General features: G+C 36.5%; 2 protein-coding genes across 2 annotated transcripts; both read left to right on the top strand.

Annotated features, from left to right (window-relative positions):
• Nucleotides 1-803: 803 nt before the first annotated feature.
• On the top strand, nt 804-5,527 carry LOC127841600 (WAP four-disulfide core domain protein 18-like). Its single transcript, XM_052370531.1, has 3 exons — nt 804-936; nt 2,221-2,355; nt 5,283-5,527. The coding sequence occupies exons 1-3, from the start codon at nt 873-875 to the stop codon at nt 5,378-5,380; spliced, it is 297 nt and encodes a 98-aa protein (XP_052226491.1). The 5' UTR covers nt 804-872; the 3' UTR covers nt 5,381-5,527.
• A 4,126-nt stretch (nt 5,528-9,653) lies between these two features.
• Nucleotides 9,654-13,355, top strand: LOC127841599 (WAP four-disulfide core domain protein 2-like). The gene is made up of 4 exons (XM_052370530.1): nt 9,654-9,814; nt 11,093-11,236; nt 11,469-11,603; nt 13,035-13,355. Exons 1-4 carry the CDS (start codon nt 9,754-9,756, stop codon nt 13,136-13,138), a joined length of 444 nt encoding a protein of 147 aa, XP_052226490.1. The 5' UTR covers nt 9,654-9,753; the 3' UTR covers nt 13,139-13,355.
• Nucleotides 13,356-16,744: the final 3,389 nt, after the last annotated feature.

Genomic DNA, 16,744 nt, shown 5'->3' with positions numbered 1-16,744 from the left:
GTTCGATAACTCTGCTATGTATAAAGACATCGCCTGTCGATTGTTTTCGGTAACTCTGCTATGTATAAAGACATCGCCTATCGATTGTTTTCGATAACTCCGCTTTGTATAAAGACACCGCCTATTGAGAGGTGTCGATAACTCCGCTATGTATAAAGACATCGCCTATTGAGAGGTTTCGATAACTCCTATAAATGTCCCTACACCGCCTTTCGATCGGTTCCAGTAACTGCGTTATGTATACTTGCATCGCCTTTCGAGTGGTTTTGATAACATGTTTTAGAGGGTCGTGTGCCGTTTCTGCCCCAACCCTCTAAATCGGCCGTCGACCGTGATTAATGTGAATAGACATGAAGTTCTCTTCTTTACTCAATAATTTGCGTATAAAAACTCAATGATATTGCTGTACGAATCGAATCGATGGTTAATTAAAAGCACCATAAGAATATAAAACACAATTTATTTTTCTCTATATTTACCAGCATTGAAAATTTAGAAAAATGTAAACGAATGAAAAATGAAATATTAAAGAATACATGGAGGGATGAATGCTTGAATTGAATAACTTGTGATGAATGAATACGTGCATTACACTAATTGACAGTATGTTTTATAGGAAACACGTGGACGGGTCACTTTGCTAAATATTACAGCCCCTTTAAATACATCCCGAATAGTTTGAACAACGTTATCATTCTTCAGTTTATAATTTACGTGCAATTGTGCAATGTTGACGTTCAACGTACACATAGTCTTTGTTATCAAGAAAGCATTAAAGCGCACGCATCACGTCACAAAGATCCGTGTACAGGTTCATAATCTTATAAATAGCGGTGTACATTGTATTTCGGCGTAGATTTTTTTCAGCAGAAATGAAGGTGTTGTTGTGCGTTGCATTGACCCTGGTTGTCATTGGAGCCCAACCATATCGAAGAGGTTCGTGAAATAATATTAATATATGAATTATATGCATATGTTATGATAACATTATCCCTAAACAATTACGTTTTATGAACGTTGTACGGAGGTTACTAATATCGTTCAAAGAAAGTTAAAAATGAAACTCGAATAAACTTAAACAATAAGGTAGACTCTAAATAGTGCAGTGATAAACAGCGGTATACATTTTTATCTATTACAAAACTTTTCTTTCAAGAAGCGACGTTAGTACTAATGCTTATAACAATTGTCCGTCTAAGCCCTAGTTCGACGTTTATATTTATTGGATTAACTTAAGCAGTTCATTATTATATTCGCCTTTCATTAGCAATGTCAGTTTGAGCATACTAGGTCTTGCGGAACTCTTCCCATAATCGACAGCTTTTATTTCAAAGTTGATGAGATCCTTTCCTCATATGGCTGAGGCTACATTGTTTTTGGGCCCAGAGTGTGTCGCACCTTTTCAATTTAATCAACGCAAAGACCTATACAATACACAGATAACACACTGTCTTCTTCGCTATAGCTATATTCAATCAAATCTCACGGCGGGCGTTACTTCACGAGAGTCACCTGACATTTTATAGGTCTTTGATTAATGTACTAGACTCTTGACAGAAAGGACGAAATTGTTTTTCTTTTATACGAGCAATACAAATATTTATGTACATGTATCCGTTTTATTTTTCAGAGACAACTTTACCCGCATTTGCATAGACGGCATTTTGCAATCATTTGTTATTGGATGTTTAACGAAGCTACGTGGACATAAACAATTTATTGAAAATTACGAACTTCAGAAACATTATTATGCTATGTAAATAATACAAAATGACTTCACACATAAGTCACATCATTTTTACAGAATTAGCGTGCTTGGACGGTCAAACCGTAGCATATTTTATGGAGTAGTACGCCGTTTCCGCCCCACCCCCTCTAAATCCGTCATTATGTGAATAAACATTCTGTTCTCCTCTGTCCTTTGTAATAAGCGTATAAAAAAACAAGTTTATTGGTGTACGAATGGAATCTTTTCTTAATTACGATTGTCATTTAAAACGGTTCTCAGAATATGACACACTATTAACGTTTCTTACTTACGATTGTCTTTTAAAACGACCCTCGGAATATAACACAATAATTACGTCCCTATTTTGGCACGGTAATAACAGAAAAGCCGTGTTACTGTCCACTGACAAAGGAAGTCCGATACTGAGCTTAGATGTCTATTGCATGGAACCGGCAAAGTTAATTGTAAAACTATGCTACTGATTGTTGCAGACAAGCCCGGTTTCTGCCCACCAGCTGAAGACGTTGGAGTCTGCGCTAACCTTTGCAACTCTGATGAAAGTTGCCCTAGTAACCAAAAGTGCTGCAGCCACGGCTGCGGTCGAAGCTGTCAAGTGCCAACCAAACGTGAGCATAAGTAGAATGCTTTCACGTAAGAAACACCAAAATTGCCATGTGTTGAGTGAAACTGAGTTTAGTTAGTTGGTATTATTTTGGGTCAATTTGACATTATATCGGCTAAGTTACCATTACGCTTGGGGTAACATTATGTTGAGTTAAGGTAACATTACGCTGGGTGAAGTTGACATTATGTTGGGTTAAGGTAACATTATGTTGGGTTACATTCAGATTACGTTGGGTAAAGTTAAAACTATGTTGGGTTAAGTTTACAATATGTTCGGTTAAGTTGACATTATGTTCGGTTAAGTTGACATTATGTTAAGTTAACAATATGTTGGGTTCAGGTAACATGATGTTTCGGAAAGATGATAAAATGTTGCGTTAACTTGACTTAACCTAATAACACATTGACTTAACATAATGAATACCGGACTCAACATAATGTCAACTTAACCCAACATAAAGTCAACTTAATCCAATATTATATCAACTTAATCCAACATAAAGCAAACTTGACCTTAAATAATGTCCACTTAATAAAACATAAAGCAAACTTGACCTAACATTATGTCAACTGACCCAACATAATGTTCACTAAACAAACATATCAGTATCTCTCATCAGAAGGAGGTTTGGCGTTATTGACCTTTTTAATTACAACAACGATATATTGGTTCACCAAAGTCATTGTGGCGTAGTAGATTTGGTGTTAGCCTAGCGATCAAACGGTCACTGGTTCAATATCAAGCGTTCTCAAGATCTTCTCTGTTAAACCACCAAGTACTGGTTCTACCCAGGAAACGAACAAGAATGTCTCTATAATCATTAGGCTTTTGATGTAATCGAGATTAAATAAATGGGTGTACATTTATGAAAAGCAGCTTTAACAAGCGTTGATATAATTGAATTATTAACTTTTTTCTCCTAGGCTGCGGAAATAATAAAAAATATTTATACGCGAATAAACAACTAACTTTATGCTAATATCGTTCACGAAACCACGTACGATGTCGACTAATTTAGTCACTATCATTTTCTAAATTAAACTCTGTAACGCGAACATCTGTGTTTTGGTCAATAAAGACGGTTATTTTACGCGCGTCTGTAGCTGCCCATTTTGAGTAAAAAGAAGTGAAACTCCAGCTGCTGGAGCAGTACTGCATTCTCATTATAAACAATAAGTTGGTCCTTTATTAAAGGCAAGTGACCGATTGCCAAAACAGTACAAAACAGCTCAATACAAAACAACATAAACACATAGATGTATAAGAATAAAGCTGGGGTAACCGCATTGGAACGGTCAATGCAAAGCATTGGGGGTTTAAACCGGTTTTAGAGCGCTCAACCTCACACTTGGCCCAGCACTATTCATGATACATTTAAGTGTAAATAAAAATTTAATCTCACAGCATTGCAACTCACATTAAACAATAATAAAAGGGATTTAAAACACATTCCATTTAATTACCATTTAATTACTCAATAGTAGGAAAGAGACGCGAAGACGCGAATTGAAGACGCGAATTCAATAGATACTTTTAAACAAAAATGTTGATCTCATATTGTAATATGTTTTGATTCTTTAATTATTTCGTTTGTATCGATTGTATATAACAATAGAAAACACATCTTCTCAGTGGATCGAATAGTAATGTCCAGTCAAAAGTCTGAACTGGAACGATTTCCCCTCGGGATCATTAGTTCCCTGAGTGTGTTTTGAAATTGAAAGCTGTGGGATTACTGCGGATGATCTTTTTGTATGGAAGCTATTGAATGTAAAATAATAAATAAGATAGATTATAAACATTGTGATGGAAAATTTAGTTTTAGTTAACTATGATTAGTATTCCAAATATCTATAAAAACAAAATTGAAACAATAGTTTTCAACCTTAAAAAAAAACGTGTCCTCTATATTGTACCTCGGAATGAACAACACAATAGTATAACTAAGTAAAACATATGGGTAGCATGTTTGAACAAAGCATCTCCAAAAACTATAAGGAAAGAAGGTCGTCAAACTGTGTACTTTGTATGTTTAGTTGACTTTCTTTTGTTAACAAAAGGAATTTATCGCTTTAACAAGATTTGTGCTAAGACAGAAATCTGCGGCACGTTGTAACATACATTTGTATCTGTTTTATATTTAAAAGTTAACTTTGCAAATATGATCAAAGGTAGCAAAACTATTCGAACACTCAGCCTCGAATATAAACAATGGTCTATGGTCAGCACCAAACATTAGGTGCCAAACGTTTTTATTGTTATGTTTAGCTAAGTTGACGTCGCTTTGCGGATATGGTTTCCGCCTAGATTCAAAAGGTCCCGGCTTCGATCCCTTCTATTGGATTTAAATTAATACATACGTTAATACATTAACTCGTTCATTTAGAAGCATGTAGTATTTACCCATTTATGCCTAGCGTCTAGAAAAAAGGCCTTGGCATGATGCGGTGTCTCATCAGGGTCTGCGCTGTTTGCTTAAATGAATTTCTGTAAGAAATATTCTAAATATAGAAATAAGTAAACTAGACATCCCTAATTTTGGAAATAAATTGATCCAATTTAGAAGGATTGGAGAGTCCACTAGGCATAAATGGGTTAAAGGAAAGACTAATTGACAATCACACCCATGTTTTCGCACCTTATTGCAGCCTTAAAATCGCGACTGAGGAACGAGTCTGTATCAAGGACACCGGTTATATTGAAAATAATGATAACCGAATGCAAAGATAATTTTTATGCAGGTGAAGATACGGGTCGTTGGTACTTACAGACGCTGCAGAAAACTAACTCTCGCGGTGCGGCTGCTAAAAAATATTGGCGCCGACTTTCCCACGTCGAAGTATTTCCCACTTTATATGTGAGGCCTACTTAACTGACATCTAGACGGCGCTGTTTGGTATATGTACAGAAGTTTCTCGTGTTTTTCAGTCAACTGTGCAGCGGTGCTTTGTCAAAGACCAACCTGTAACAACTCCGTCCGACCCCCGGGCCAGTGTTGTGGAGTTTGCTACGGACCTCGATACTAGGTCCGACAGTTTTGACAAGGGATATCGACGCTGGAGTTTGCTTTTGTGGTGCGGCATGGAAAAGCTGACGTCATCCCTGTTCAAATATGCGAAAAACTATATTCGATTCTGAAATTCTAAAAAAAATGCATTTTATTTAATGCTTTCCGGTGGTTTATAGAGAAATATCAGTGAATTAAAACTGATAATTTCACTGTTTCAAACAGTGAAAATTATCAGTGAGAATTATTGATAATTTTCATTGTTTACTGTGAAATGACGTCATTTTTTTGACGAAATGACGTCATTATCTCAGCAAAATTCGTTAGTTAAACTCTTGAACAATGTATATAAACTGTGAAAAATGCATTAAATAAAAAGAAAATTTGTTGGATTCGGTGGATTATCGACTTTAATTCACTCGTGATCATAGAAAACATATATTTTCACTCGTGGCTGCGCCACTCGTGAAAATATTATTTTCTATGATCACTCGTGAATTAAAATCGATAATCCACCGGATCCAACAAATATTCTCTATGAAATTGCTTTTGTAGCAATTGGAATAGAAGCTTTACCATCGATTTAACTTTTAAGAATTTGCCCCATAGCAAACCAATATATATTGTACATTTTGTTGAATAGTTAATTGTTTAATAACTTGCCAAAAAAAACCGTAAACACATGAAAGAGATTGCTGAGGTAAAAAAACACTAAAAAACAAGCGGATGTTATCTCTTGTTTTACATTGAAACGGTTACTTGAATAGAGCCTCCTAAATGCAATGTAATGTCTTCAAAATAAGTGTCCTTACTGCTTAAATATATTATATATGACGGACCCCATCCTCACCTATCGAGTGGTTTCGATAACCCCGCAATATGAACCGACAGCGCTTACCGAGTGGTTTCGATAACCCCTCAATATGTACCGACAGCGCTTACCGAGTGGTTTCGATAACCCCGCAATATGAACCGACAGCGCTTACCGAGTGGTTTCGATAACCCCGCAATATGAACCGACAGCGCTTACCGAGTGGTTTCGATAACCCCGCAATATGAACCGACAGCGCTTACCGAGTGGTTTCGATAACCCCGCAATATGAACCGACAGCGCTTACCGAGTGGTTTCGATAACCCCGCAATATGAACCGACAGCGCTTACCGAGTGGTTTCAATAGCCCCGCAATATGAACCGACAGCGCTTACCGAGTGGTTTCGATAACCCCGCAATATGAACCGACAGCGCTTACCGAGTGGTTTCGATAACCCCGCAATATGAACCGACAGCGCTTACCGAGTGGTTTCGATAACCCCGCAATATGAACCGACAGCGCTTACCGAGTGGTTTCGATAACCCCCAATATGAACCGACAGCGCTTACCGAGTGGTTTCGATAACCCCGCAATATGAACCGACAGCGCTTACCGAGTGGTTTCGATAACCCCGCAATATGAACCGACAGCGCTTACCGAGTGGTTTCGATAACCCCGCAATATGAACCGACAGCGCTTACCGAGTGGTTTCAATAGCCCCGCAATATGAACCGACAGCGCTTACCGAGTGGTTTCGATAACCCCGCAATATGAACCGACAGCGCTTACCGAGTGGTTTCGATAACCCCGCAATATGAACCGACAGCGCTTACCGAGTGGTTTCGATAACCCCGCAATATGAACCGACAGCGCTTACCGAGTGGTTTTGATAACCCCGCAATATGAACCGACAGCGCTTACCGAGTGGTTTCGATAACCCCGCAATATGAACCGACAGCGCTTACCGAGTGGTTTCAATAGCCCCACTATGTGTACCTACATCGACATCGCCTATCAACTGGTTTTGATATATTTAACCATAATTTCATTATGCCGTTGCTCAGACAACAAATATGTCATACATGAATAGTTTTTTTTATTTGTTCAAATGTTCGAGTGACGAGATTAACGAATTGGTATATGAATAAAAAATGTATTGAAAATACAGAAAGAAATAAAACAATGCAAATTATCATGTTCTCCTTACGTTTAGAATAGTGCTATGATTTTCCGACGATCTTCACGAATGTCAGCAATAACAAACGCCTTATCATGTTGGTAAAACTCTGTGGCGATTTGTACATGTACTTTTAATACTGTAAACACATGAATTGAAATGTGCTATGAATACTCTCTTTAAATCGTCTTGATTTACTGGAAGACAAGTTTTCAGTTAATGACACTCGTTTTGTTATTCTGTTTTCGACCTGTGTGCTGGGAAAGGATAAATGTTCGCCGGAAATTACGGTTATGTTTTAAGATTGCAAACTACTGCGGGAAACTAACCACTCTGGATCAGCAGACGATTTATTTCATAAATCAATCTTACGGAGGAATCCGTGATAGCCGATGTATCACGATTGGGAAATTTACGTGAATGTGGGTACAATCAACTAAAATATTAGCCGGATTTTTTTTTATAAAACCGCGAACTTTGATTCATGCCAGGTTCTTTCTTACGTATCTCGCAACAAACCATTTTAGTTCTTAATGCAATCTGCTTAGAATGCTTTAAAAATGTTTGTTAATGGAGTCCCTATGTGCAAAATGTTCATTAAATGTTTTACATTACATTACATAAGGTAAGAATTAGTATCGTGTGACCTTTATCCACCCTGGTTCCGCACACTCCTGATCAGCAGACGATTTAGTTTTGTCGATCAGGGCACTATAAGTATTCTAGGTACACCCGAAGAGCGAATTTTTGTAATAGACGGGTGGTTAAGGGACTTAAAAAACAAAATTTTGTTTTAGTCGGTCCCTAGATAGATGAATTGACGACTAATTACATAAACAAGTAAATGAAAGTATAAACGAATGTATTAACAAACAAATGAATGGACGGATTTATCCGGTTGAATACATTAAATGAATAAAATAAATAAACAAATAACGAACGAACGGACGGACCGACCAAGTGACTGACCGAACGACCGAGCTGGCTGGCTGGCTGGCTGATCGACCGACCCACAGACCGACCGATCGACATGACTGAATGCATGACTCAATGAACGAATTGAAAAAAGGTAAACTTATTCATTAACATATTGAAATGATGAATGCAGCCATTTAATTATCTATCTTTTTACTAGCAATTTAAAATAAAAAATAAACGAATGAATGATGACATATGTAAAATACATAAACGGATGAATGCAAAATTGAATGACTTGTGATGAATTAATACGTGCAGTAATAATCTCTATATTTAGTGATTTAACTGAGAACAAAAATTGTTCATTCCAATCTAAGATCGCCTTATTTAAAGTTATTTCTTATATAGTTGTCTAAGTTCATCTCTTTACTCGTGCCATCGTCTCGTGATTATGTATGCAATTATAACAGATCAGATCAGATCAGATTTATTTACGACTTAAGCATGTACAGCTCATCGTCAAAATAACAATAAAGCAATAATAAATACGCATGCGTCAAAATAACAAAAATTGTGTTTATGCATTTTACTTAATATTTTTTTGGTGAGAATGTTTTATGTAAGAGAAGGCTCTTGACTATTTCTTTTAAATAAAGTTAAGAGGATGTTCAAAATCCGTAACTGATTGAGAAAATAAATATGCAGTTAGATATCATATATACAAACTTGCAAATCTGAGGAAAAAAATATTCTCTATATATTTTCGGCTGTAAGTTTAAATGCTTAAATGATTAAACCATCGTTTTTTAAACAAAAAAAACGGTTGCTTAAACATAAATATCATCAACATATTTAATCTTTTTTTCTAAACAACCACATAAAACTTACGATGAAATCATGTTATTATACACTGGTTGAAATAACCGCAATTGCGTTTCCACGAAGAAAATCGTTAATTTAAGTTTAAAATGTAACAAAACATATTTATGTGTTTGTTTGTCTCCGTTCATGTCCTGAACATTTTTATTTAAAGGGGAAAGGTCTACATCATTTTGAATATTAAATCCAAGCAAAACACTGAATTTGCTGAAAATATACCCCCTTATAATTCTAAATAATTCAATGACGATAAAAAAATAAGTTATTGTAGTTCTAAGATTAAAAACATATACATATGTAGTTCATTACAAAAGCTCAAAAAGACATTCATTGACACGACATTTAAATAGGCAACTCATGGACGATTCAGTGGCATGGCCGCACTTTGCTTTTATGTTACAGCCTCTTTAAAATCTCACCGGATAGTTTTAACAACATAATCATTCTTCATTGTATTGTTTACGTGTTGACGTGCAACGTACACACTAATTCTTTGTTGTCCAGACAGTATTTAAGCGCACGCATCACGCTACGATGGGCCATGCACAGTAACGTTTCGTATTTAAATAACAGCGTTAGATTTCGGCGTCGATTGTTTCAACAGAAATGAAGGTGTTGTGCTTTGCTTCGATCCTGGTTTCCGTTGGAGCCCAAACATATCGAAGAGGTTAGTGAAATAATGTTAATAATAATAATTATACTACTACTACTACTACTACTACTACTACTACTACTACTACTACTACTTCTACTACTACTATTACTACAACTACTACTACTACTACTACTACTACTACTACTACTACTACTACTACTAGTACTACTTTTACTACTACTACTACTACTACTACTACTACTACTACTACTACTACTACTACTACTACTACTACTACTACTACTACTACTACTACTACTACTACTACTACTACTTCTACTACTACTACTACTACTACTACTACTAGTCCTACTACTACTACTACTACTACTACTACTACTACTCCTACTCCTACTACTACTACTACTACTACTACTACTACTACTTAATAATACTAATAATATAAATAATAATAATAAATAATAATAATAATAATAAATAAATAAAAAATATAATTATTATTATTATTATTATAAACAATGAGCAGAATAATAAAAATTATTCATAATAATCAAAATCAAAATACAAAAATAACATATTAATTAAAATCTTCAAATAACGTGAAGAACAAAGTACTCAAAATAAGAAAGTAATTACGTTTGAACACAGCGTTATAAAATGTAACGTACAATTCAGCTTTTTAACATGCTAGCGAAACTCACATTCTAATAATAACCAAAGATTCATTCAAATTTGCAATTATTTAGACAAAAAAGACGTTTTAAGTTAAACTGATTTACGATTTAACAAATATTTAGCGATACTATAGGGTTAAACCAAGTATGTTCAAATTTTCATTGCTCATAAAGATAAAATACTTTTAAAAAGTTAATCAAGTATAGAAACGAAGCGCAATTATTTCATGTATAGAGTTGTCGCCCCATGCGTTCACATACAATGTGTGCCATCACAAGAAAATCCTACCAGATTTGGGAGGATTTAAAAAAAAATTGTTACGAAATACAGAAACATAATTATGCTGTGCAATTAATGCAAAGAAATGCTAAGTAACACAAATCTATCAATCACATGCAGAGGGAAAGAAAGGTCAAACCTAAGCATATTTTAGAGGGGAGTTCGTCGTTTCCGCCCCTCTAAATCCGCCTTTGACTGTGGTTCATGTGAACAAAGATTCTGTTCTGTTCTTAAAAATGGCGTTAAAACAAAAAATGTTTTATTGATGTACAAATCGTTACTAACATCGGACATTGAGCTAAGCTGAGTTGAGTATTCGTTAATTTCATGGAATCGTACAAGTTAATTGCAGAAAAATGTTGTCTTTTGTTTCAGACAAGCCCGGTTTCTGCCCACCAATGACAAATGATGAAGTCGGACTCTGCGTATATTCTTGCTCATCTGATAACAATTGCCCTGGTAAACAAAAGTGCTGCAGCAACAGCTGTGGTCGTAGCTGTCAGGAGCCTACCAATTTAGGTGAGCACTTTCCGCCTAAATTGGATTTTTGCTAAGAGGAGACTTCATTTAAACGAAAAATGTAATAGAAACGGAAAGTGAAAATGCTCCCAGAATATAACACTTGTGATGGCTCGGTCATTACAGAAAAGTCCGGTTACTGCCTTTCGACACAGCGAGTCGGACATTGAGCTGATATGTATTTGTTTATTTAATGGAAGTAATTTCAGAACAGAGTTACCGTTTGTTTCAGACAAGCCCGGCTTCTGCCCACAAGATGCGAGCGAAAGACCCTGTGCTGATATTTGCTCCTCTGATGACAGTTGCCCTGGTAACGAAAAATGCTGCCGCTACGACTGTGGTCTTAGCTGTCAGGTGCCTACCAAAGGTGAGCACAAGTAGAATGTATAAGCGCGTCAGTGTTACCTGGTTTTAGGCCCACATAGGATCTACTGGTCATTGTCGGCTCAGGTACTACTTTAAAGTACCCCGGTTCCTTAAAAGTATACTACAGTGTACCCCGGGTACGAACAATACGCTTAAAGGCATCTGGATATTTTCCAGGGTTCTTTTTAGTATAGTTTCCGTACTCCGGTTACTGTGTTGTTAACTTAAGAGTGCCCTGCGTACTTTTAAGCAGTGCCTGTGTCGACAATTACCGATCGGGCACTACTGTTGAGCTACTAAGCGTGACACATGACTTGGAATGCAAAAGGGTATAGAGTTCAATGTTAGTCTATTGGAATAACCCGTAAATTGACCTTTTTGAGGCAGTACGTCAAGTGCTTAAAATAGATCTAAGGATGATCCATTTAATCTTAACAAATTCAATGTAAAAGCAATAACTTTAACCAAAATAAAGTCAACACTTTGCACATAGAGGCCCTCATAACAATACCTTTTCTCAAAGAGCATCCCAAGCCCAATTGGTTGAACCAATAAAAAATGTCATGCGATATATAAGGAAGTACTCGATACGAATCAACGATCACTATTTTACGGCCATTAATTTACTGGCTGCATTCAAGCTAAAGGTATATTGCCAAATACCAAGGTCCCATCATGTAGACTCCATACTTAAAGCAAAACAGTGAATTTGTTATACGCAACAAATTTTTCCTATCACATGCACACAGAAATATTAAACAATCAAGCCATGGCAAGCGCCCACTCACAGCATGGTCTGTTCAAATAAATGTTGTTGATTTATTTTAGAGAGCATGCATTGCAAACCAATGTACTGTACCAGTATACTGTAACCTGTAAAGAGTATATAACAGTATACTGTAACCTGTAAAGAGTGTATACAAGTATACTGTAACCTGTAAAGAGTATATACCAGTATGCTGTAACCTGTAAAGAGTGTATACCAGTATACTGTAACCTGTAAAGAGTATATACCAGTATACTGTAACCTGTAAAGTGTATGTACCAGTATACTGTAACCTGTAACGAGTATATACCAGTATACTGTAACCTGTAAAGGGTATATACCAGTATACTGTAACCTGTAAAGAGTATATACCAGTATAATGTCACCTGTAAAGTGTATATACCAGTATAATGTAACCTGTAAAGAGTATATACCAGTATACTGTAACCTGTAAAGAGTATATACCAGTATACTGTAATCTGTAAAGAGTATATATATACCAGTAAACTGTAACCTGTAAAGAGTATACACCAGTATACTGTAACCTGTAAAGAGTATATACCAGTATATTGTAACCTGTAAAGTGTATATACCAGTATACTGTAACCTGTAAAGAGTATATACTAGCATACTGTAACCTGTACAGAAGTTTCTCGTGAATTTTAGTCAACTGTGAAACGGTGTACCGGTATTGTCCAAGACAAAGCTGTACCAACTACGTCCGACCACCTGGCGAGTGCTGCTCAGTCTGCTCCGACACCCGATACTAGACCCGACAGTTCTTACAGGGGGATCGACGCTAGGGGTCGCTTTCCTGGTGCGGAGCGGTATAGCTGTGACGTCATCGTTTTTAAATATATGCGAATAAAGATCGTAATTTCTAAACATTTGTTTGCATTGAAATTGCTTTTATAACAATTTGAATAGATGTCTTTTCATTATTAAGCTTTGATAGTGTCATAAAAATAAACATATCATGCAAATTTCGCTGAATTGTTAAGGTGTTGATAAGCTGTAAAGAATTTGGAATAGATTAAAAACATAACGCTGACAGCGGAGAGATTGTTAGCGATTAAAAAACTTTTAGCAAGTGATTGTATTATTTTGTTATAGTATGAAAAGATTCAATAGAACAGAGTCTCCTATCTGCAATGTCATGACTTCCAAATAAATCACCTTACTAATTTAATATTTCCTGAATGATGCACCCAACTATCGCCTATCGAGTGGTTTCGATAACTCTTCTATGTATACTAACATCGCCTATCGAGTGGTTTCGATAACTCCGCTATGCATACATACATCGCCTGTCGAGTGGTTTCGATTACTCCGCTATGTATACTTACATCGATTATCGAGTGGTTTCGATAACTCCGCTATATGTACTGACATCGCCTATCGAGTGGTTTCGATAACTCCGCTATGTATACTAACATAGCATATATAGTGGTTTCAATAACTACGCTATATGTACTGAAATCGCCTATCGGGTGGTTCCGATAACTCCGAATTATGAACCGACACCATCTATGGATTGGTTTCGATAACCACGCCTTGTGTTTCGACATCGCCTATCGAGTTGTTTCGATAATTATGAGTGGTTTCGTTCGCTCCGCTATGAGTGCCGATATTGCCTATCGAGTCGTGTGACCGACCGACCGACCGACGAACGGACCGACCGACCGACTGAATGACTTACTGACTTATACGTAAAACTCGTCTATAACATTATGAGGACCCGTAATATTAAATAAAATAATAGACTACCAACTAAGGAAGTCATTTATTATAATACCTACGTAAGAGTTGTATACACTTTTTATGATTTATTACAGTGTTAGAGTGTGTTTCTATCTGTCCCATGATCAATTACAGTGTTAGAGTGTGTTTCTATCTGTCCCATGATCAATGACAGTGTTAGAGTGTGTCTCTATCTGTCCCATGATCAATTACAGTGTTAGAGTGTGTTTCTATCTGTCCCATGATCAATTACAGTGTTATAGTGTTTTTCCCAGGCCATTTTAGCGTGGCGATAAGCCACGCCGCCCTCCCGGATCGCCACTCTGCCCTTTTCAAAGGCAAATTTTGCCACGCGCCCTTCTGTTCAAAGGCAAATTTCGCCACGCGCTCTTATCGATAACATCTATATTGCCTTACGATCTAACTTGGTCCGCAAAATCAGCTTCATTGATTGTCTGTGACGCTCCGACTGTGCTTGATTTACTCGAAAGACGTCAACGTCTAATCGACTATATTAATTGATCAGATTTAATCTATTACACTGCTCGATTTATAGGTACCTTATTCACGATTTCGACATTGTTAAATCATGCGTAACGAGACTGCCGAGATAGCGCGAGATTAAGGGTTCGGGGGGGGGGGGGTTCTGCCAGTATTCGCTCTACAGTATACACACCTTACCTATCCGCTATATTGACTTTATAAATAAAATAAAAGCGATAAATTGCAGATTTGTAACAAATAAAAGCAATCTTTATTTTTATTATAACGTTCAACGACCATCTGCTCGATAATAGTTCAGTACCATTGTAATTAACGGCGCCGTAATTAACTACTGACAAAAATAACATGATCATACCTTACTGTGCGGTGTGCAGAAACCTGTCAGAAATTAAAACAACTCCAGACTTATAATTTTTGAGTGCAAGTTAATTTAAACACACCCACTTATTAAAATTAAACCTTTTTTTACATTAGCTCATTTTTCTAAATTTTCAGAAATAAAAACCAATTTGTATTTGCACATTTCAGTAAACCTAAGACTACTTTATTGTTAAATATGTTTGATTTGTAAATTGTATAATAAATTAATAATCTATATATTTTTATTAGTTCTGTTGCATGCCTAATTTAAGTTAAATATGTTTGATTTGTAAATTGTATAATAATCCATATATTTACTGACTGCTCCAAAGCTGTGAATTAGTCATGCGTGACCCCGTGTTAGTATGAATCATTGTGTCCCATTATCAATTACAGAGTGTGTTTCTATCTGTCCCATGATCAATTACAGTGTTAGAGTGTGTTTCTATCTGTCCCATACAGTGTTAGAGTGTGTTTCTATCTGTCCCATGATCAATTACAGTGTTAGAGTGTTTTCGATCTGTCCCATGATCAATTACAGTGTTAGAGTGTGTTTCTATCTGTCCCATACAGTGTTAGAGTGTGTTTCTATCTGTTCCATGATCAATTACAATGTTAGAGTGTGTTTCTATCTGTCCCATGATCAATTACAGTGTTAGAGTGTGTTTCTATCTGTCCCATACAGTGTTAGAGTGTGTTTCTATCTGTCCCATGATCAATTACAGTGTAAGAGTGTGTTTCTATCTGACCCATACAGTGTTAGAGTGTGTTTCTATCTGTCCCATACAGTGTTAGAGTGTGTTTCTATCTGTCCCATGATCAATTACAGTGCTAGAGTGTGTTTCTATCTGTCCCTTGATCAATTACAGTGTTAGAGTGTGTTTCTATTTGTCACATACAGTGTTAGAGTGTGTTTCTATCTGTCCCATACAGTGTAAGAGTGTGTTTCTATCTGTCCCATGATCAATTACAGTGTTAGAGTGTGTTTCTATCTGTCCCATGATCAATTACAGTGTTAGAGTGTGTTTCTATCTGTCCCATACAGTGTTAGAGTGTGTTTCTATCTATCCCATACAGTGTTAGAGTGTGCTTCTATCTGTCCCATGATCAATTACAGTGTTAGAGTGTGTTTCTATCTGTGTCATGATCAATTACAGCGTTAGAGTGTGTTTCTATCTGTCCCATACAGTGAGACAGTGTGTTTCTATCTGTCCCATACAGTGTTAGAGTGTGTTTCTATCTGTCCCATGATCAATTTCAGTGTTAGAGTGTGTTTCTATCTGTCCCATGATCAAATACAGTGTTAGAGTGTGTTTCTATCTGTCCCTAACAGTGTTAGAGTGTGTTTCTATCTGTCCCATGATCAATACAGTGTTAGAGTGTGTTTCTATCTGTCCCATGATCAATTACAGTGTTCAGGGGCGTAGCCAGACATAAATGAATGTTACGCACAAATGAGGGAGGGTGTTGGAGGGGGTGACCCCCTCCCGCTTATGGAGGTTCGGGGGCCTTCCCCGAGAGACTTTTAAAATCATAACTTAAATGGTAGGCGCTGAGATGTATTTGAAGGAATTATTGACCACTAAATATTACATCATGTAATTTATCTGAAAAAAAAGCTTTCACTTGTTGTGACAGTCAGACCAAGAAGTCATGAGACGTAATAAACTAATAATGATAATAGTATGTTCAAACTTTATTTCTTCTATTTGACTTTGTGATTTAATTTACCAAATGATAAACATTGTATGTCATTGTCATTTAGCTTGGCT

The sequence above is a fragment of the Dreissena polymorpha genome, chromosome 8 (genome assembly GCF_020536995.1).
Source record: "Dreissena polymorpha isolate Duluth1 chromosome 8, UMN_Dpol_1.0, whole genome shotgun sequence".
NCBI lineage: Eukaryota > Metazoa > Mollusca > Bivalvia > Myida > Dreissenidae > Dreissena > Dreissena polymorpha.
This window is presented reverse-complemented; position numbering and strand designations above follow the sequence as displayed.